Consider the following 23693-nt stretch of genomic DNA (forward strand, 5'->3'; position numbering starts at 1 on the left):
CCTGCTTGTTTGCTGCTATTTTCTTCACAATGCTTTTAAGATTTCCTGGTCCATCTCCTCCCTTCACCACTTCTCTCCCTCCCTCGGTCTCTTCTCCAGCTTGTCTCTTACAGAAGGGTGCCGCGTTCCCGCGCTCCTCCCCTTCCCCTCGCCCCGCCCCTCCCCCGCGAGGCTCCGCCCCGCCGCCCCAGCCCAGCGGGAATGAATGGCAGCGTAGCCGCCGCGCCGCTCGGGGTGCCGATTGGCTGACAGGCGCGCTGACGCGCCGGCGACCGCGGGTGCACGCAGGCGAACAGAGCCGGCGGGGGCGGAGCCGTGCTCCGGGGCGGGGCGCAGGAGCCCCCGGGCGGAGGAGCCGGGGAGGCGGGAGGCGGGAGGCGGGAGGCGTCGGGGCCGTTGAAGCGGCCTCCCTCCCGCCCCCAGCCGCCCGGTCTGGCCCCAGCCCTGTCCCGACCCCCGGCCTGGCCCACTCCGACCCTACCCGGCCGAAGGGTTCCGCTGGACACGCAGGCGGCCTCCGGAGCAGCCCAAGCCCATGAGGGCCGCGCGCCCGGCCGCCGGTGCTGACGAGACGGAGCTCCTGGCCCCCGAGGAGGAGCAGAGGATCAATGCGGTTCAAGAATCGATTCCAGCGGTGAGAGGGATGGCGTCCCGGTCCCGCTGCCCGTGTCAGGAGCGGGTCCTCAAGTCCCGCCGTTAAGCGCACGGCTCCCCGCTCCTCACCTGGATCCATCCTGGGTGGATCCAGCACCTTGGCCCGGGATCAGCTCCCGGGGGATTCCCCAGCCTGCTGTCCCTGGGCGATCCCCTTCCTCCGAGGATGGGAGCTCCTGCCTGACCCGGGTCTCCCCTCGCAATCTGCGGACCTCGGATAGATTCCCGGACCTGGGACCCCAAGCCTGTCCTCCTTCCCGGGGATCCCTTTGCTCCTGGGGCTCACCCTCCCGATCCCCATACAGGGTGGGCTCTGGCTCTCTCTGGGAACCCGAACCCCAGCCCCGGGCGCCGCCCCCGAGTCCTCCGACTTGGCTTTGGCCTCCATCCCTTTACCTCCAGGGTGGGGGGGGTCTCCCGGGGCGCGCGGAACCGGGTGGCGCCCTGCGGAGAGATTTGTCGTAAAGCGGGGTGCTAGGCATTTTGGGTGCTTTGTCTGTGAACGGCCCTAGGAACAGGGAAACTGAGGCACGCTCCGCCAGCTTAGCCCTGCCTGACCGTGTAGGGGCCCTGCTGGTTCTCCAGCTGAGCGTCCCAGGGCGGTGCTATTTTGGGCTCTGCGAAGGGGCATGTTAGCTTTCGGGTGGCGAGACCTGCTGTGGAGGCGCCGGTGTTCGGAAACGAGGAGGAGGAACCGTGGAGGCGCCACCGGAAGGCTGGCCGCTGCTCATTCACTGTAGAGCTGGTGGAAATGCCGGGCTGGGGGGCGCCATGGCCTTACTCCCCTCTGGGGCTCCACCGTCTAACAATGGATGGAGGTTAGCCCAAGGCTCTGAGAGGAACTCCGGGCTTTTCTTTTCTGTTTAAGTGGGTGAAAGTTCACCTCTCCAGGGCTTGTGGTAACTCCGCATCCCTTTGTGTAAATTCCCGGACCTTCACCACCAGCAGGTTTGCTGGGGGTGCAGGGACAGGGGAAATTGTAAGAAATGCATGAAATCTTCCCAGAAGGTTGTTGAGTTTTTAGACACTATCTTTTATTTCCGAATTTTAAAGTACACATTTTTTTTTTCTTTCCAGTCTCCATACCCTCACTGCCCACTCACCCATCTCATTCCTCCCCTAGTCCCAAAGGGTAAAGGAGGCAACAAATGCACAGAAGAGTTGACATGGTCTGGGCCACCAGGAAGGGGATCAGCTTGAAGACTTGGATTGACTTCTGAATATATTGCTTATCAGTCAGGGTGTTGAATGCCTGGCACTGTTCCCCCAGTGGGAACTCCATATCGGTGTGTCTAATGGCAAAATGGAACCATAGTGTTCCGACTTTAGAACCTGATGTCAGAAATGAAGACCGGAGGGGCTTTTAGAGAGAATGTAACATGCACTCAGGCATGATCAGTGAAGCCCTGTGCATGCGGTTTGTTTGATTTGGTTTTACTTCTCTACACGTCTGTGCTCTTCCTGTTTTCAGAGAACAGTAGCAATATTCTGTGAAATTGCCTCTTCCTTATTTGATTAAGAGTTTGTCCTTCTTACCTATTCCTTTGGATTCTCTAAAAAGAAAAAAAAAAAAAAAGACCCTGTTCAATTATTTGTTGCACAAATGTTAAAACAGTGTTACAACAACAACAACAAAAAACTTCATTTAGGATGCTACCCTCTCAGCTTATCGAACTGACTTTTTAATTATTTTTGCTGGACACTGATCCATTCCTTATTAGACAGTTGTAATGTGATTTTTGCGCTCTCTATTATTAACTTAAAAACTAAAAATACAGGCATTTTCTTTTGGTGTGGCATAGACTGTAATTTTCTTGGGGGCTTGTGTTTTGCTCAGTGGATATTTAACAGTTTCTTTCTTGATGACATCTAGACCCACCCTGATTTTCTTTGAAGATTTGTGTGATCTCATAATTTCCCGGTTCTCTATCATAGGCTAGGTTGGAAACATATTTCTAAGCATCAATTTTAACTTGGAAATAAAGCCTATAAACAAAAAGTAATGTAATGAGAATGTCCTGATTTTTGTGGTTCACACATTAAAATGCTGAGGGTACTATTCTGCACCTTTTCATGCTGTGTTTATGATATATCTTTCTGAGCATTCCCAGGTAGGTAAATTACAAAGGAACTGGAGGACGGTACAAACACACTGTCTCTGAGGGGAGATGTGCTTCCTCCCTGATAGATTTATTGGGACTGGATAGAGGAGCACGAGGAGGGGTTTATGCAATGATGGCTTCTTAACAAACTTAGGATGTGAAAAATTCCACTGGAACACAGAGGCATATTTTATCTTCCTTGTTTTATCTGTTTCACACTTGAGTATCCCCAAGATACCTACACACACATAGACAAACACAAAGTCGTCCTCTCCCCTTCACAGCATCTCTGATTGATGGCAATAACTGCTAACATTTGTTGAGTACCATTTATCTATGCCAGGCACTGGCTGGGCACTTGTATATTACTCATCCTCAACTGTAACTCTGGAAGACATAAATTTTATACCCATTTGATAGAAGAGTAAATAGGTTTAGAGAATGAAAGGAAACTTGCCCATAGTCATACAGCTAGGAAGGGGTAGATCCAAGAGTTCAACTTCATGTCTGTCTCTCCACCACTCATGCTGCTAGCTCACCTCTTTCTCTCTCTAACTCCCTGCCCACACCACATCTGTGTGTATTCCATATAGGTATAAGATCCACAGAACTTCTACTGTATCTTCTTGTTGGTGTGTACTCATTTCAACAGTCTTGCAACCAAAGATCCAAGGGAAAAAAAGCCCTTTTCCTCAGCCCCAACCTCATGATCATGTAGCTAGCTTCAAAAGTGGATATGTGGGAAAGCATTTTAATCTAAAGTATTAGAATCTTACAGGGCTACCCATTGTCTTTTTCCCCAAGTTCTTAAAGCACTAAATCATAGGCATGGGGTAGTCTCCTTATATACGCCATCTTCCTTTATTTAATAATGAAGTCAAGATTGGCACTATTGACAGTGGACGCTTTTCCTGAACAAATAGGCTCAGTCATAAAGGGGAGCTAATAGTAAGAAGGGTGCACTCATACATTGCAACATAAGAGATGTTGAAGGGGCCCTTGGAACATCCATTGTTTTGGCTTTTAAGTGTTTTTTTGTGAGATTCGGGGTTCTCTTGGTTCCAAGGCTGCGTGTTTCTCTTACTTACAGAACCTGCCGTGTCCACAGTAAAACTAATCGACTATGGGATATCTTTGTTAAGACGAAATAGTTCAGCAGTAGCTGGAATGTCTTTCTATTCTTTCAACAATCATTAAGCTCTAGCAATAAGCTGGGCATTGTACTTGAGTTTGGTAATGGAAAGGTGAACAAGATAGCCTGTGGAATTCACACTACAGTGGGAAAAGATGAAATAAAAAATAAGCTAAAACAAATCAAAGTCTTACCAATTGTGACACAGGGCTCTGGTTGGATATGGAGGGTTGAAATGATACTTCAGTTAGGATAGTCTGGAAAACTTCTCTGAGGAGGTGACATCTGAGCTGAGCTGAAAGGATGAGAAGAGAGCTGAGCATTCTGGAGAAGATCCTAGACAGAAGTAAACAGCAAGTACACACACCCAGAGGCAGACACAACCTTGATGTGTTTAAGGAGCAGAAAAGAGGTGGTATAGCCAGAGGGTGGAGAGAGAGACAGATGCCACCCTGAGACTGGAGGGGGAGTGAGGCCCAGACCACTCAGGGCTTTTGGGCCTATGAACACTGTGTTTCAGTGCTATTGTAAGCACTTTGGGAAGCCAGAGGCAGACTTTAAGCTGGGATTGGGGTGTGTGATGTGATCTGGGTTTTTTGTTGTTGTTTGTTTTTGAGACAGGGTCTTGTTCTGTCATCCAGACTGGAGTGCAGTGGTGCCATCAGAACTCACTGTTGCAGCCTTGACCTCCGAGGCTCAAGCAGTCCTTCCAACCTCAGTCCCAAGTAGCTGGGGCTACAGGCGTATACCACCACACCGGGCTAATTTTTACATTTTTTTGTGTAGAGATGGGATCTCACTATATCGCCCAGGCTGGTCTCAAACTCTTGGGCTCAAGCGACCTCCTGCCTCAGCTCCCCAAAAGTGCTGGGATTACAGGTGTGAGCCACCATGCCCAGCCCCTGATCTGTTTCTAATGGAAAACTGTAGCTGCTATATAAAGAAGAGAGTCTATAGGGGGTCAAGCAGGAAGACTAGTTAAGAGACTTTGTATTTGCACAGACTTGAGATGTTAGGTCTTTATTTAAGGTAGGAGCTGTGAAGCTGGGATTGCAGGTGCACACCACCATGGCAGGCTAGTTTTTATATTTTTGTAGAGATGGAGTTTCTCCATGTTGGCGAGGCTGGTCTTGAACTCCTGACCTCAAGTGATGAGGTGGACTTATTTGAAATATATTTTGAAGGTAGCGTTGACGGTACTTGTACTCGGAGAATGAGGAACACTTGCGGGATTTGATCTACTGAGATCAGCCTCTGAGATCTGCTGGTGGGCTGCAGATCTACTCAGTGGGCACAGTGCTTTGGGCTGAATTTCAAGTGTGTTAGTGTGCTGAGGAGTGTTCCCAGGCCTCTGATCTGTTCTTTCCCTCCACGGTTTTGAAATTCTGTCATGGCATGGGAGAGGGGTACGGGGGAAGGAGGAGGTGATAAGAACGTTGGGCAAGGGGGAAGGCAGGAGAGTTTTGAAAGAGAAAGTGAAGGGATGAGTGAAAAAACCCTGCTTCACCTAGTAGTTTTATTAAGCGCAATTCCCACTCCCAGGACTAAATCACCTTCCTTCAAACCCTCTAGAGCTTGCTGGTTACTCAGGCATTGAGTAACCATTAGGGCCACTCCGCCTTAAATAGAGATGTCTTCCATAAATGGATGCTGTTTTCCATAACCAGCACTTGAACCTTTCCCATTTCTTTTTTTGGGGAAGAGATGAAGGCCAGAGTGTGGGAGTTGATTTACATTTTACATCTGCTTTTCCATTTAGGTCTTAGGAGTGATTTCTTCAGGAGGCTGTGGAGGAGGCTTGATTGCACCCTGGCAGGTTAGAGAGAAATGGGAAAATTGTATTGTACTTTCCCAGCAGAACAATTATGCTGTCTATCCTGCTGAGCCTCAGATTTAGAGAACTGCTTCCAGGATAGTTACCCTTATCTTTCCCTATTGCCCGTGTCTTGCTCTGTGCATCAGGAGAGAGTGCCTTGAGTCACCATGGGTGGGATATTTTTCTGTATAACTTTCTATTTTATTTTTTAATGTGAATGATTCCAGGTGATCAGGGACTCAGCTGTCATAAACATGGCCATCCAGTTTATTTGTTTTTAGGAGAAAATGTGAAAGTCTATCCCTGTTGCTGGGTAATGGCTTGACTATTTTTAGATTGGGCTGCCAGAGATATAAATTGCTATTTTAGTCTGCAGCCTGGTGGTGGGTAGACAAATCCTACTTACTGCACCCTACACAGAGCACTTTCAATTTCATCTAACTTCAGCCATCTTGGGGCCTTGCTGTTTACCCTTGAAAATTCCTAATAGGGTATGCTACTTACAGCTCTGTTGTTATATCTCAGGGCAACGATGTGGTATATCCTCCAATACTTGGGACACTTTTAAAGCATTCTTCCCAAGAGTGTAATTATTTTCTTTTTTGCTAATAAGAACTGTATAGCAACACTCTTGCCCCTTAGGAAATAGTAAAATTTTTTAAAATATTAGCGGGGGAGAAAAGATGATGCTTGATAATAGTTAACTATATTTGAGAATAGCTTGGATAAATTTTGAAGCTAGTAGCTGTATATTTCTCTTTAACAGTTGATTTTCAAACCATCTGGTAGATTATACTCAGTAAGTACATATTTTGTACACTAGTTAAATATCTTAACCCATCAGTGGGCCACGTGAAATATCTTCACTGTCCCAAATTCATTCCACAGTGGATTTTCCACCTGAACTATCTGTATTGTGTTAATAGTGGCTGCCACTTTATTTTTATTTATTTGATCTAAGGATAACAGGCTCTTCCTAACTCAGGGAGAGAGTATTGGCTGGTCTTTTATTTGTAAACTGGGCACTCTCTAAAATGGCTTGGTCATGCGTTTTAGCCAATTTTTGGCAACTTGGTTCTACCATTTGGTTCAGCCTTGTACCATTTTTTATTGTGTGTATGAATAAGGTAATGAGTAGTTACAACTCATTAGTGGCACAAAATACCAACCACCTCCCCCTGCCATTCACACTTCTTTAAACTAGCTTGAGCAAAAGGATGATTTATTGTGCAAAGCCTGTTGACGTCTTACAGACTCTTAAGCACAGGAATGCAGTGGACCTCTGCGACCTGAATGCTGTTGAAGTTGTTTTTTTTTTTTTCTTTTTTTTTTTTTCCTCCATCTGTTTCTGTGCATCTGTTTCTTTCTTTTATTCAGACAGCTGCTTTTTTCTCTTCTTCTGAGAAAAAAAAGGATGAGTTAGACTAATCCAGAGTCCCTCATGAAACCTGTTGTGGGTATGGGTTGGGTTTTTGGTGAGGAGGGCATCCTCACTCAGCATACTGAAATGGAAGAATGCTATCCTCTCTAGGTTCTGTGGTATTCATGCCTTTCGCGGTACTACTGATTGTCACAAAGTTAGCCTAAAGGGAAGTGTGGAATATGGGCATATGTCTATATATGTAGCAGATTTTGATATTTAGATACATACACACATTTGTGTGTATATATGAATTTTGTCGCCAAAAGAATCAGGTAGTAGTCATGTGTTTGGTCTTTAAAGCAGACTCTTGGAATTCAGGAATAATGAAGGTGAAAAACATACCTCCTGTTTTAAGTTGCCTGGAGGTAGCCAGGCATCATTTATTTAAGCTGTCTGGTGACAGGTAATACAATGTAGGGAAACTAGTGGGACAGGCCTGTTAATCATGGGATGTAGGGTTTAAAGATGCGCCTGTATAAAGTTTTGTAAATTTTAAGAGAGAAAATAGAAACTTTGTGTTTCAAATGTAGTGTATCCCTTTTCACTAAATGACAATAAAATTTAGAAAAATTTGTTTGTTTCTTTTTTAGTTGTACCGTGTGTGTGTGTGTGTGTGTGTGTGTGTATGTGTGTGAATGGAGGAGGAGGGTTCCAGTTGAAGGGGTGGATATGGTTTCTGTTTGCTTTTGGTTGTAGAAGTTTGCTTTTGGTTATAGAAGGTTTTTCTTTTGAATAAACTGAAAGACTGCTTAATCTAATAAACTAGGGTATTTGCTTAAGGATCATTGCTGTTGGCTCGTTTGACTCCTCTTTAGTGGCTTTGGCTTTATTACTGCAACTAGGTATTTCCACCAGTCACTTCCTGGCTTAGAATAGACCACATGCCCACTGGTAGGTTTACTCATTGTTCTTCACACACTTTGAGTTTTTCTTACGTCACGTTCTTTTTGTTTCTACAGGTTCATGAACCATCGAGCTCCAGCCAATGGCCGCTACAAGCCAACTTGCTATGAACATGCTGCTAACTGTTACACACACGCAGTGAGTACAAGTTTTCCACCATTGCCACCTTTCCACAGGGCTTTGCGGGGAGGAAGGGGTAGTTACTCTAGTAACCTCAGCGCAATTAGTTGGATTTACCCATCTCTGTGACCTTATCTATCAGGAAATCAGTGCTGGGTCACATCACCAGAAGCTATATAAGCATGTAGAACGCTTTGTGTGTTCTAACCGACAGTCAGCTCTGTCCTGGATTTGCTTTCTCCAACAAGATCTTTAAGGGAATAATAATAGTATATACCCTAGTTATAGAAAAACCAAAGACACCTATTTATGAAGACTCTCACCCCTAGAATGAAATGAATCGCCTTTTCAAGACAATCAGCTGTGTTCATTTGGCAAGGAGAGTTCACAATTTGTTGAAAACGATGCATTTTTAAATTAAGTGATCCTCTGAAATGGGGAGGGGAGCCATGGCCTCCCACCCCTACAGTGGCCACTGCTCCCCAGAGGAGATGTTATTCCATATTGGTGAAGAAAAAGCTGATGTGATCCATAAATTTTTTTGTTAATTTTTTTCTGCATTATAAAAGCAAAACATGCTCATTATTAGAAACTTTAAAAAATACTGAAAAACGTAGACGAAAAACAAAACTAACCAGGAATAAACTGTTAACACTTTAGTGCATTTCTTTGTGTGTGTGTGTGTGTGTGTCTGTCTGTGTTGGGGGTGTTTGTGAATATGTATGTATTTTCAGTTTTCCTGTTAATGTGACATTAATGGCATTTTCTTATGTCATTATAAATTTTTTACTTTATCTGTGGTTTCATTATTCCCTTGCATTTAGTGACTTTGAGGGAAAAATAGTGGCTGGGATACAGTCTGAAAACAAGAAATAGAGAAAAGACCAGTTTACTTCTTTAACAATGAATGTTTAGAACAGGCTAGTTTATGATAGACACTGTTGGTACAATACAACTATTCAGATATTGAGACACACAGCTTACCTTTAGGAATAATATTTACTCAGGATGAACCTGAATAAACTTAACTTGTCTCTTCTGAATGTGTCACAGGTTAAGGAACACTTGTGTAAACTGTAGTTAAGGGAAACCTGACAAAACCTCCATATTAAGTTTTTAGAACAGAAAATATAATCTTATTAAACCATATCTTGAATTTTTGGATTTCAGGGACCAATAATATTTCTAACACAAACAAAACACCCCTTTTGTCATCATTTCACTGGAGAGAACATACTTAAACATGAAAAGTAGAAAGGACATGGTCTCAAGATCTCAAGATAAAGGGCATTCCTTTCAATGAAATACATTTTGTTTTATGAAAAACTTTATTGTACTTAAATATACTTAAATCCTCTGAAATAGGGAGGGGAGCCATAGACTCCCACCCCTACAGTGGCCATTGCTTCCCAGCAGAGATGCAATTGTATTTAATGTTCTAATTTTGCTTGGGCCAATGAAAACTTCAGCATCTGAAAAACTCATGCCAGTCTCATCTAGGGGATTTAACATTCTGTTGCAAGATGGCAAATGTAGGTTTGGGGAGAAAAAAGATAAGCAAATTGCTAACGATTGTATTCTTTGTCAAGTATACTTATTCTAATATCTAATAAAGTCGTTTATCCTCCTGGGAGTTTCTGTCATGATAAGATGTTTACTAGTCATAATCATACACGTATGACTAGACCTTAAAGTTTGTGACCATGTGGACTATGAAATATGGTGCAGAAAGCAAAATTCTCTCTAAAATTCTCAGGATTTTTTGAATAGGTGGGCCTTGGAAATGGATTGCTCTTGCTTATTTAAAAGGCTCTGTTAAAAATGAAGTGACCCCAAAACACTCTCTGCAGTAGTTCTCAAATTGGTGGAATGTACCGATCCAAAGTGAAAATCAGGGTGTATAACTTCAACAATTGACTTTTTGTATGTGTGTGTTGCTATGTACTTTATAATACCTATTACTTGATTTGTTCAATTATCCTGACCTGAAATATTGAGATATCAATTGCAACAGGACAGATGTTTTAAAATGAGGACCTCCCTGAAAAATCTGCGTATATGCTTGGCTTTTTTTTTTTTTTTTTTTTGAAACGGGGTCTCACTCTACCTCCCAGGCTGGAGTTCAATGGTACAATCACGGCTCACTATAGCCTCAGCCTTTCAGGCCCAAGCAGTCTTCCCACCTCAGCCTGCCAAATAGCTGGGACTACAGGTGTTTGCCACCATGCCTGGCTAATTTTTTAAATTTTTGTAGAGACTGAGTCTTGCCGTGTTACCCAGGCTGGTCTCGAACTCCAGGGCTCAAGCGATTCTCCTGCCTCAGCCTCCCAAAGTGCTGGGATTACAGTCATGAGCTACCACACCCAGACTGCTTGCTATTTGAATCTTTCAAGTAATTACTCTAAATCAGATTACAAAGTAGAATGAAACATGTCCTTATTTAATGAAATTAGGATAAAGAACATCTGTTTTGCAACAGCTGAATAATGTTGCATCCTTGATGACTTAATTGTATCCCCATTGGTTGGGACAATTCCTGGGCCCTGAATGGTATTACCTGCTTTCCAGTGTAGCAGCTAATTTCATCTGGCTCTCGTGACGATTATCCAGGAGAGACAAATACTTGCTTTAAGACTATTTTACTAAAATTGTTCCTGGTAAACCTCTGTACTTTTAGTAAAAGACTCAATTCCATAAAAGCCAGAATATTCCATTCACCATTCTTTATCTTTCCCTCAGTTCCTCATTGTTCCGGCCATCGTGGGCAGTGCCCTCCTCCATCGGCTGTCTGATGACTGCTGGGAAAAGATAACAGCATGGATTTATGGAATGGGACTCTGTGCCCTCTTCATCGTTTCTACAGTATTTCACATTGTATCGTGGAAAAAGAGCCACTTAAGGTACAGTGGATGGCATGCTGTTTCAACAGATCCAAATAGTTGACTCAACATGTTTGGTAGCCTCCCACGCTGGCATGCTTTAGTCAAGTAGGGCAAAGAGTAGACATTTTTCTGCCTTGTAGACTAGAATACTATCCCATTATTCAGGACTTGTTCTTTGGACTGGATGAAGTTTGAGGACTCCTCCCCAGTATGCATCTAAAAAGGCAGGCCTTTGCTCAGTAACCCCAAACAAAACCTCACTGATTCCCCAGGACTTACCACTTAAAAACCTGAGAGCTATTTTCCAATACTATCAAGCACACTAAGGATATGATGGGAGCAGCAGCTGTGGGGTAGTGACAAAGCACACTGAGCTTGGAGTCAGCAGGCAGGTTTTGAGGCCCAGCCCTACTCTTTAATGTTGGGTAAATCGCTTGACCTTGTGGAGCCTCAGTATCTGTATCACTTAAATGAGAATAATAATACCTGAGTCACACAGTCAGTGTGATAGGTGAATGAGATAAGGTACTTGAAAATAACTTGAAAATTACAAAAGACCCCACAAGTGTGTGAAGTATGGAGGTATACTTATTGTTTGAGTTTACCATTTTGCAAAGTTTAGCTTTCAGAATTAAGTCTTGTGTATATTATTCAAAGTTCACATATTTTGCTATTAATAGCCGTCAAGCACTTTCAAAACAATACTATAGCTCTTGGCCTGCCAACGAGAAGAACATAAAAGCTTTCCTCCTCTGAGTGAAGGATTGATTTTGGAGCACCACACCATTGAGGTGGGAATGGGTTGCTTGTGAAATGGATTCTGCACAACCCTAAAGGGCAAAACTTCTTTTCAAAACAGGAAGATTCAGAGCAGAGTATGAGCAATTTAAAGAAATACTCGAATATGCCTTTTGGTTTTAAAGAATGTCCAAAAAAACCTCAAACTATTCAAACAATCTGATATTTAAAAGATATGCTTCATTTACAAGCAGGATTTGAGATTTATGAGATGATTACTGGTTCCCTCACATGTAGAATCCTAGAGTTTTAGAGCTGGGAGGATCTTTGTAAATCATCTAATTCAAATCACTTAATTTTTATTTGGGGGAACTGAGGCTCAGAGAAGTGACCTGACTTGTCTGAGTCAGTGAAACCAGCAGAATCCGATTATTCCAAGACCTCTGACTCCAAGTCCTAGTTTTTTTCACCATATCTTTTACAATATTGCATATAGCTTGCAGTCTGCTACCTTTTCCTGTAAGGTGACAGTTTCCTGGGCTTAAAATAAAACTACAGCATTGAATCACAAGGGCACTCTGGGACACTCACAAGAGAACCACAAAAGTGCCTGTCCTGGCTCCTTAGGACACACTGCCGCAGCGCCCAGAGGCCAGGTTAGAAGGTTATTATCTTCCTGGCACAATTTAGTGCTTGTGGTTGTCTCAGCAAACTTGGCTTCGATATCTAGATTCTGGATCAATAAAAAGTTGTAGGTACCTACTTCAGTATTCTGGATCTTCCTGCCAGAGGTGTAATAGAAACTAGATTCTCTTGAACTTTGAATAGCACCGCTAGAATCATATGCCATGTGTAGATTTTTGCTCTTATAGAATTTTTAAATATCAAAAAAGGCTTATTTAAGTAAAAGTGAGAAGGGAATTAGCATTTATTACATGGTAGGTGCTCCCGTGTGCTAGGTACTATGCTAGATACATGGCCTACATTATCTCATTTAATGTTCACACATACTCCATGAGAAAGATCTTATTTTCACTTTAGCTATGAGGAAAGTGAGAGTCAGAGAGGTCGGTGGCAGATCTTGGATAAGACTCCAGATCCGTCTACCTACTCTAACAGCGTATAACAATCTAGAAAACAGAATTAGAAAGGCCCAAAACCTTGCTAGGAATCACAGTCATCCAAGGAGTTATAAAAACTTGTTCTTCCCCTTCCTCCAACCTCTATCTCACCTCCTAGCCCTTCAGAGTCTTCTGAACTGGAGGCCATCACAGTATTTTATAAGTTCCCCAGCTGATGATGTGCCGTCAAGTTTGAAAAGCATTGATGTAGTGTTCACTTCTTTAGACCTATGGCATAAAGTATCATCTATGGGTATGCTATAGCTTCTGATGACTAATAGACTGAAACCCATTCTTTCTCACAAATGTATTTTTCATTCCATTAAAACTTTTTTTTTTATTTTTAATTTTTGTGGATACATGGTAGGTATATATATTTATGGAATACATTTTTCTTTCTTTTTTTTTTTGAGACAGACTCTCACTCTGTTGCCCAGACTGGAGTGCAGTGGTGCAATCTCAGCTCACTGCCACCTCTGCCTCCCGGGTTCAAGTGATTCTTGTGCTTCAGCCACCTGAGTAGCTTGGACTACAGGCCTGTGCCACCACACCTGGCTAATTTTTGTATTTTTAGTAGAGACAGTGTTTCACGGTGTTGGCCAGGCTGGTCTCAAATTCCTGACCTCAAGTGATCCACCTGCCTCAGCCTCCCAAAGTACTGTGATTATCGGTGTGAGCCACCACGCCCAGCCTTTACGGGGTATATTTTTTCACTTACACAAGTCCTTATTAGTTTGCTTTGGTCAATGTTACATGTAGGGGGAGGCAAAGTCTAATACTGGTGTTCCCTCAAATTATAGTTATACCTGCTTGGACAGTGAAAATAGATTCAAGATGATACCACAAATTTGTACTTTTAAATTACCTCAGTAAAGGGCAGATTCCGTCTAATCCATTTTATGAATAGACCTCAGTGAACCAAACTCTTTGTACGTAGACCCCTGACTTTTCAGTTTTGGAAGGAGGAACTTGCTTAGAAATACAGGTGGCCATGCTTTTGTAGTAAATGTGCCTTTCTTTGTTTTTGTTACTGTTTTTCCTAAGTTAGTTTCTGAATTTCCTTTATTACTATTTACTATCCACACCAGGGTATTTGAAGTAAAAACAGTAAATACACTCTAAAAAGATACAAAGAATGTGATTTCAGCTCAGGGAGTGTTTACTGAACATCAGGACTTTGCCCTGCACTGATAGGAGCTGGGGTGACGGGGGGGAGGTGGTCTGCCCTCCAGGAACTTCATTTTTCTGTTAGATGGGATCCAAAAGAAATGGAAAACATCAGAAAAGACAGATTCTGTTTGTTTGCTTTAACCACTTCAGATTTCCTGACTATCATGGAGCTCTGTCCCTATGTCTCATATATGCTGAGAGTATCTATTGTATGTGCAACCTAAAAAATAATACAAAGCTTTTACTCATGACTTCATAACATTAGCAACAACAAAAATGTGTGTGCCCTTGGCAGAACAAGTGTAAAGGCCATGAAAACAAGAACAAGAATGGAAATTGCAACATAGTGGAGTGATAACCCATACTTCCTATCTGAACACTTTCTGAAAAATTTACTTAACTTTTTTTTCCCCCTCATTAGGACAGTGGAGCATTGTTTTCACATGTGTGATAGAATGGTTATCTATTTCTTCATTGCTGCTTCTTATGCTCCATGGTAAGATACAGTCTTCCTATTTTTGAAGGTAGTGATTTTATGATTAGAATTCCTCACTCCTCCTTTCCTCTCTTCCTCTTGTCCCCACCCTCAGCCCTCATGTGTACACCACGTCCCCTCCTCCTGAACACATACATGCATGCATTTTTTTTTCCCATTCGATGTACTTGGGTCAGATTGCATATTTGAAGGGGAGAATATTGCTGCTGTTTATAATATCTTGGTATTGGATCGTTCGAGAAGAAGTGCAAAGGTTTTGGTGGAGATAGGGTTTCACCATGTGTGCAGATAGCTTGCTCACTCTTGAAATCTGTAACCTTTGCTCTCCATATTGTTTCCCTGTACCTCTGCTGTTGTTCAGAACACTAGAAAATTGAATTGTTTAAGTGGAAATGCTGTAAATATGTATGAGGAAAGCGAGCTTATTTATTTATTTTATTGTTTTTTTTGAGACAAGAGTCTCGCTCTGTAGCCCAGGCTGCAGTACAGTGGCATAATCTCGGCTCACTGCAACCTCCGCCTCCCGAGTTCAAGAGATTCTCCTGCCTCAGCCTCCTGAGTAACTGGGATTACAGGCACGTGCTGCCATGTATGGCTAATTTTTGTATTTTTAGTAGAGATGGGGTTTCACCATGTTGACCAGACTGGTCAGGAACTCCTGACCTCAAGTGATCCGCCCACCTTGATCTCCCAAAGTGCTGGGATTATAGGCGTGAGCCACCATGTCCGGCCTATTTTTTTTTATTTTCTGAGACAGGGTCTCACTCTGTCTCCCAGGCTGGAATGCAGTGGCGCCATCTCAGCTTACTACAACCTCCACCTCCCAGGTTCAAGTCATTCTCCCATCTCATTCTCCCAGGTAGCTGGGACTACAGGCATGTGCCACCACACCCAGCTAATTTTTGATTTTTTTGGTGGAGATAGGGTTTCACCATGTTGTCGATACCAGGTTGCTATCAAACTCCGACCTCAAGTGATATGCCTGCCTCTGCCTCCCAAAGTGTTGGGATTACAGGCATGAGCCACCATACTCAGCCATTTTTGTTTGTTTGTTAGTTTTGAGACGGAGTCTCACTATGTTGCCCAGGCTGGAGTGCAGTGGCAGTGGCCCGTGGTCTCAGCTCACTGCAACCTCTGCCTCCCAGGTTCAAGTGATTCTCCTGTGTCAGCCTTTGAGTAGCTGGGGCTACAGGCATGTGCCACCATGCCTGGCTAATTTTTGTATTTTTAGTAGAGACGAGGTTTCACCACGTTGCCCAGGCTGGTCTCAAACTCCTGACCTCAAATGATCTGCCCGCCTCAGCCTCCCAAAGTGCTGGGATTACAGGTGTGAGCCACCGCACCCAGCCTGTTTTTGAAATTTAAGCCATTTGTCTTCAATTCACCTCAAGTGCAGTAGCTACTATATAGCAAGTGTGTTTATCATTTCTTTTGTGGAGTAAGAGAACCGGCCACATGAGTTAACTATTTAAAATACCTAGTATTCTGTTCAGTGCCTTTGATCTTTCTGCCTTTTTAGTGCTGATCAGATATAATCTTTTGTTGCTTTGAAACTCTTAAAGAAACATTAGCTTTCCTCTACAAGACATAATCCAGTTTTAAAAACTCAGAAGCTTATATTTTGCTATCATCTACTGCAGTCATTAGAAACAGGATGCCTCTAGATTCTGGCTAATGCAGCATCAATGATTCAAAAGAAACCTGATTATCTGAAGGAGTAAAAAGTAAGTGCTATCTTTGCCCAGCATCTGACTAAATTATAGGTTGGCTTCACGTTGGAAGAAGAACACTGAAAGGCCTTTATGAATGGATATTAAATGCCCAGAACAATGCTTATTTCAGTAGGAACCTACAGGGTGTTCCAAACAGGATTCCTTACTTTAGTTATTTTAAATTCTTTAATTTAAAATAAGTAAATGAATAAAAAGAATTTAAATGTGAGCTGAGGAGTTAAATATCAGAGTAGGCAATTTGTTTACCTGTAGTTTTAGATATGTAGGCTGTACTTTTTCCATTTGGAAATGTGACTTTTGTAGTTATAGATAATCAGGACAACATTTGTTTTTTTCTCATTTATTCTTTTTTTTTTTTTTTCTTGAGACGGAGTTTTGCTCTTGTTGCCCAGGCTGGACTGGAGTACAATGGTGTGATCTCAGCTTACCACAACCTCTGCCTCCTGGGTTCAAGAGATTCTCCTGCCTCAGTCTCCCAAGTAGCTGGGATTAGAGGCACATGCCACCATGGGCACATGCCCAGCTAATTTTTTTGTATTTTTAGGAGAGACGGGGTTTCACCATGTTGGTCAGGCTGGTCTCCAACCCCTGACCTCAGGTGATCCACCCATGTAAGCTTCCTAAAGTGCTGAGATTATAGGTGTGAGCCACCACACCTGGCCTCATTTATTTTATTTATTTATTTTTTTGAGACAGAGTCTTGTTCTGTCACCCAGGCTAGAATATAGTGGCGCTTTCTCAGCTCACTGCAACCTCTACCTCCTGGGTTCAAGTGGTTCTTCTGCCTCAGCCTCCCTAGCTGGAATTACAGGTGCCCACCACCATACCCAGCTAATTTTTATATTTTTAGTAGAGACTGGGTTCCACCATGTTGGCCAGGCTGGTCTTGAACTCCTGACCTGAAGTGATCTGCCAGCCTCCGCCTCCCAAAGTGCTGGGATTACAGGTGTGAGCCACTGTTCCCAGACTTCTCATGTATTCTTAATATGAAGTTAGTACAAATGAATTTGCAGCATTTTAAAATTCAGACCTCACAACAGTCCATGGTTAAATTCCAACAGAATGTCTTCCATAATATATGTTAGGAGTAATTCTTCTCATGTTCTCTCTTGGCAGAGAGATTGATAATGGAGACAGTTGGTTTGTGTATTAGGTATCCACTGTGGATATGTGATCCTGGTTCAGGATTTTGTTCCAGGTTCTCATTAAGCTTTGTAAGCAATCCACTCCCAAATACACAGTCAGAAATTAAAGGGCAAGCAGTCTTGACCTCATTCTGCCTAATAGGGTAAGTTAGGCGTCACAAGAGTGCTGGGACTCCCTTCTACTTGTCTGCTTTTAGCTGGTTCTATTTTTAAACCATGTCGAAACTAATTCTAAGTGTTTTTTTTTGTTTTTTTTGTTTTTTTTGTTTTTAGTCAAAATCTTGCTCTGTCACCCAGGCTGGAGTGCAGTGGTGTGATCTCAGCTCACTGCAACCTCCGCCTCCCGGGCTCAAGCGTTCTCCTGTCTCAGCCTCCCGAGCAACTTGGATTACAGGCACATGCCACCACGCCCGGCTAATTTTTGTGTTTTTAATAGAGATGGGGTTTCACCATGTTGGGCAGGCTGGTCTTGAACTCCTGACCTCAAGGGATCCGTCCACCTCGGCCTCCCAAAGTGCTGGGATTACAGATGTGAGCTCCCGGCCTAATTCTGAGTCTTAAAGGTTTACTGACAAATTTGTCTTTTAGTTGCTTAATTTTACCTAAATTGCCCAAATGCCTCCTTGATGTGTTGAGTGCCTTTTCTTCCTGCTCTCATCCTAAGTCTTTCTCAGTTTTCAATGACACAGGTTCTATTAATTCCCTTCATTTATCACTTCTGCTCTTTGTTGTCATGTTTACATTTTTAGGTTAAATCTTCGTGAACTTGGACCCCTGGCATCTCACATGCGTTGGTTTATCTGGCTCATGGCAGCTGGAGGAACCATTTATGTATTTCTCTACCATGAAAAGTAAGAGAAAATAATTTACATTTGATAGTTTTAAAATCGACTGCCTAAATATTACCTGCATTGCAATATAATTTACTTTTATTCGTACTTCAAAATAGTAGAAATACATAAATAGAATATGTTATTTTTAATAAATCTTCAAAACCATTTGGTATCCATTATTAGTGGAAAGATTGCTGTGGAAAAACAAGAGTGGTACAGGTGTGGTATAATGCAGTTGAGGGGACATGGTGACCAGCCCCTTTGGAGTCCGTCAGACTTCATTTCTATAGCATGAGGCAAATTGGCCTTATTCTCTGTGATTCAGTCATCATGTGAGAAAAACAGCCGCTTGTCAAGGTGTTTATGAAGATCGGAGAAAATAGGTATTAAATGCCCAGCACAATATTTACCTAAAGAAGGGCGTATAGGGTATTCCATAAAGGGTATCTTGAGAAAAAGGATGTTGGGAAGGACTTTGGAACTCTTAATATCCTAGCTCTAGGTTACTGCTTTTTAGCCAATTATTCATAGCTGACAGTCCTAATTATTGAGCAATATAAAAACAAAAGCTTATTGAAATTTAGCATCTTCGCTCTAGAGGAGACCTTCAAGGTCCCCTATTCCAGCTTCATGATTAAAAAATCAGAACATTTAGGATATGCATCAAATTAGTGCCTCATCTGGAAATTAGGACCCAAACATCCCAGTTCTGATTCCATTGCTCTTTTCGTTACCCTGTATGTTTGAATTTGAGAAACACACAACCATGAAATCTTTGTCATTGGGTTTATTTACAGTTCATTAAATTCTTTATCTATTGTGCTTGGCAGAATGGCTCTCAGAATTGAACATAATTTGTGTTTATCAGAAAGTACCAAATTGTTTTCCCCTTTCAGAAGAAGAAAATGGTAGTTTTCACTACTTTTTGGCTCTGAAATTCACTTAAATACCTTTTTACCATAATTAGCATTGCTGAGTACTGTTATATATTATAGTATATATAAGTCCGAGGGAACAGTTTGCTTCTTGGACTCAAATCTCTTATTTATATCCTTGAATAAACTAGGAAGTCAAGAAAGGCAACTATCTTTTCTCCTTTTGCCGGCCTTCTGGTATAAACAAAGCCCATAAACCCATTCTTCCCCTATATGATTATTTCATGGTAGGCTTTGAGTATAAAACACGATGAATGAGGTATGAGTCACCCTTGGCCATTCAGTTTGGCGGACATTAGGGAGTACCTAAATTGTGTCGGGTACTATTCTAGGATTTACAGATCAAAACATAATTAAATCTTGGTTCCTGCCTTTGAGGAGCTTATAGTCTGGTTTGATTAGGCTGACAGGTAATTTGAATTTCAGTGCAATGTATTTCTTGGAGTTTTTAGATCTTTTGTAGTCTAATGTGATGAACCTTAAAATTACAGTTTGTGCAGGTGCAAAATAAAGAGACAAACAGAATTACAGGTCCTTTCCTTAGGGTTTGCCGTTCCTTTTTGCTGATAAACTAGGCTCCAGGCTGCATCTCCATTCATCTTCTGAATTTCACTTATAGCTATGGATTGGAATGGTAATGAAAGCAGACACTCTAGGATCAGAAGAGGAAATCTTTTACAAGGTGGAGTGGGTTAAACGATAACTACTTTTGGCAGAAAACATTTTCTTTTTTTTTTTTTTTTTTGAGATGGAGTCTCGCTTTGTCGCCCAGGCTGGATGGAGTGCAGTGGCGTGATCTCGGCTCACTGCAAGCTCCGCCTCCCGGTTTCACGCCATTCTCCTGCCTCAGCCTCCTGAGTAGCTGGGACTACAGGCACCCACCACCACGCCCGGCTAATTTTTTTTGTATTTTTAGTAGAGACGGGGTTTCACGGTGTTAATGTTGACCAGGATGGTCTTGATCTCCTGACATCGTGATCTGCCTGCCTCGGCCTCCCAAAGTGCTAGAATTACAGGCGTGAGCCACTGCACCCGGCTGGCAGAAAACATTTTCTAGGTAGCATGTGGGATTTGATGCCTTTTCAACCCTGAAAGAAATGCTAGTTCCTTATTACTCAACTACTGTGTTTTAGTTAGAGGCCTAGTGGTTGCCTACTGAGAAATAACGTTGTATTTGAATAGTTAAGAGTTTACATTTCTTTCTCAAAAGTAGAAAGGAAAGGCTGGTATGTAAATTGTTAGGTGTTATAGAAATGCATAAGTTAAATTAACTGCACTTCTGTTCCTACAGGTATAAGGTGGTTGAACTCTTTTTCTATCTCACAATGGGATTCTCTCCAGCCTTGGTGGTGACGTCAATGGTAAGACATGGCTTCAGAATTTTAGTTATTTTCTTTTAAACTGCTGGAACTTAGTATGATTATAGATATGATATATAGCTTTTCTTTCTGAAGTTATGTCCATTAAATAGAGACTCAAAAGAAAAATAACTTATAAATAATGAAGTGTTTAGCTGGGCATGGTGGCATGTGCCTGTGGTCCCAGCTACATGGGAGGCTGAGGCAGGAGGATTGCTTGAGCCCAGGAGGTTGAGGCTGTGGTGAGCTTTGTTCATGCCACTGCGCTATAGCCTGAGGAACAGAGCGAGACCCTGTCTCAAAAAAATAATAAAAATAATGAAGTGTGCCAGCAACTCGTAAGCTTGCACTAGGCACCATGTACATTTCGGCAAAGCTATAAATTTAGGTATGTTTCTGTCTTTATGGTACTTTCCTGAATCAGAACCAGAATAGGTTCAGAGAGATATTTTTCAAATCCCTTTACTCTTACTTTTCCTTTCCCTTGCTTTTAAGTCATAAGTCAAGCACTTTTTTTTGTTTGTTCTGTTTTCTAAGGCAAGCACTTTTTTTTTTTCCTTTTACTTTGCTTGACTATATCTTTTGGGGATTTTTGTGGGTAAAGTGTAACATTACCTGTAATAGGCAGTTGCATGTATATATTTGAATTCCCTTTCAAATTGAATTACTGTTGAGAAGTCTGTGTGTATCTGTCCTTTTGAAATGAAAATATATTATTACAACTTCATGGTTCCATCCACCTGGTTACCAGGCCTTTGGCTTATATATTCCAGTATCTTAGGCTCTAGGCACTATATTAATTAAAGAGGTCCCAATGTGTTTAGTTTGAACTCTTCTGAGCCTATGTCATTCAGAAGAACTGTACTTATGATTTCACTCCTAATCTCATAGGCACATTGTAAGAACTTTTTTTTTTTGGAGGGGGGTAGGTGGGGGAACAGAGCCTTGCTCTGTCGCCCAGGCTGGAGTGCAGTGGTGCAATCTTGGCTCACTGCAACCTCTGCCTTGTGAGTTCAAGTGATTCTCCCGCCTCAGCCTCCTAAGTAGCTGGGATTACAGATGCCGGCTGCAACCCTTGGCTAATTTTTTGTATTTTTAGTAGAGACAGGGTTTCACCATATTGGCCAGTCTGATCTTGAACTCCTGAGCTCAGGTGATCCACCCGCCTCGGTCTCCCAAAGTGCTGGGATTATAGGCATAAGCTTCACGCCTAGCTATAGGAACATAATTCTGTGATAGTTTTTTTCCTGGTCACAGAAACACCTATAAAAGGTTTAAGACTTTCAAATCTGGTTCTGTTTTTTCAGGGGATGTCTTTATGAGACTATAACAAAATACATTTCTTTGAGATATGAGGTTTATGATGGTTTTAATAATTACCTAGCACCCAAAATACATATAGATGGTATAAGCAACAGGGAATGGTTAGGAGGAGGAGTTTAGTGACAGAAATGAGAAAATCAGCCTTGAAGGCCATGTAGTTAGAGGGCATTTCAGGACACCCAAAGCAATATAAGCAAGGTTTGTGCAGCCTAATTATTAGAGTAGAATTTCAAGCAAATTCCCTCTGGGTATCATAAGAGCAGGTTTATCCAGTAATTTTACTAGCCTAAATCTGTAACTGATATTTCCATAAGTGGTACAATAGCGGGTGAGTAATGTTTCTGATAATCAAGCAGGATGATCCCCCACATTGCCTTCATAGAAAGGATAAAATTGATCCTCTAGTAAATAAACTGCCTAACAGAACGAAACTCAACAATTTTTAAAGGAATACAACAGAATCTTTACTGTAACAACCTAGCATATACCATAAGTAAATATTATCAGAAATCAATAATAATGTAATAAAATAAATAATAAATATATAATAAATATTACCAGTTAGGCAAGAAACTGGAAAATGACATATACCTAAGGGAAAGCAAATCAATAGAATCAAGCAGGTAAATACAGTTCCTACTAAAGAAAAAGAGATCATGAAATTTGATAAAATATTTGATTGGGGAAAGTTCAGGCTGCTATGGGAGCATTACAGAAGTACCAGAGGAAGTGATATTTCAGCTGATTTGGAAAAACATGTAGGAGCTGAGAGATGGAAGGGGTGAGGCAAATGTTACAGGTAGAAAATACAGCATGAAGGAAGCCCAGAGAAGGGGAAAGCACCAGCATCTTTGGAGAAATGAAAATAGTTCATTGTTTGTAACATAAAATACATGTACCAGCTTGAGTTATATACATATGCATAGTGGGGGCAGGTATGCAGGTAGCACAAGTCTTGTAACAAAGCTGGAGAGCTAGACAAGAGTCCAGATCAAAAAGGACCTCATAAACCACTAACAAAGTAACAGAATGAATGAAGTAACAAAGCAACTAACACAGTAACAGAATGAATGAAAATGCGAATCTTTGGTTCTGGTCAGAATCATGGGTACTAGACTTATCCTTCTGCCATAAAGAACTGTAAAACTGGAAAAGGAATAAAGGTAACTGTTTTTTGGCTCTGAACACAGTACAGGACTGTGATCCCTGAGGGAAGAGAAACCAAGAAAATGAGCTTTGAATTCACCCAGTTGTTTCCTTGGAGACACTTTCCAAACAACAACAAAAGGAGGTAAAGCCCAGAGAATAGCAGCCTGGGTGGAGGAAACAGAAATTACACTTCAAGCTACCGACAAGGCTGCAGTTTGTGGGGCAGGGTATGGAAGAGGAGGGAGCTGCTCAGGGAAGATGCTTCAGAAATCCATAAAGCAGTTTCCTTGAGTCGTTGTCCAGATATCAAGCTGAATTTGTGCAGGGCAAAACTCTGCAAGCTCCAGTTGCAAATAACTCTTAGAAGGCTGGAAGATAAATGGAGATTCCAGACAGTGCCCAGTGCTGAGAGACATTGAAATTCCAACCAGCCAGAGTTCACAGATGGTGCTGGACATCTCAGGCACTCAGCTGACGCTGCCAAGGCCACAGCTTAGGCGTAGAGCTACTCTATCCCTAGAGAGAGGGCTACTCTAGAACTACCATAACAAGGCCCAAACAAACCTCGAAAGGATAAAATTGATCCTCCAGTAAGTAAACCGCCTAACAGAACAAAACTCAACCATTTTTAAAGGAATACAACAGAATCTTTACTGTAAC

At 42.2% G+C, this 23693-nt stretch overlaps 1 protein-coding gene across 2 annotated transcripts in view; it reads left to right on the forward strand.

Moving 5' to 3' along the window:
* Nucleotides 1-310: 310 nt before the first annotated feature.
* The window catches only part of MMD (monocyte to macrophage differentiation associated), a 29425-nt gene continuing 6042 nt past the window's right edge, over nt 311-23693 (forward strand). Inside the window, exons 1-6 of one of the 2 annotated variants that reach the window (XM_025363114.1) lie at nt 311-634; nt 8087-8168; nt 10890-11050; nt 14483-14557; nt 18185-18286; nt 20495-20564. In XM_025363114.1, coding sequence (XP_025218899.1) covers nt 609-634; nt 8087-8168; nt 10890-11050; nt 14483-14557; nt 18185-18286; nt 20495-20564 — 516 coding nt within the window. In that variant the 5' untranslated portion in view covers nt 311-608. The remainder of the gene's footprint in view (nt 635-8086; nt 8169-10889; nt 11051-14482; nt 14558-18184; nt 18287-20494; nt 20565-23693) is intronic. The other variant, XM_025363115.1, reaches the window with a different exon arrangement.

This window comes from Theropithecus gelada, chromosome 16 (assembly GCF_003255815.1).
Source record: "Theropithecus gelada isolate Dixy chromosome 16, Tgel_1.0, whole genome shotgun sequence".
Lineage (NCBI taxonomy): Eukaryota > Metazoa > Chordata > Mammalia > Primates > Cercopithecidae > Theropithecus > Theropithecus gelada.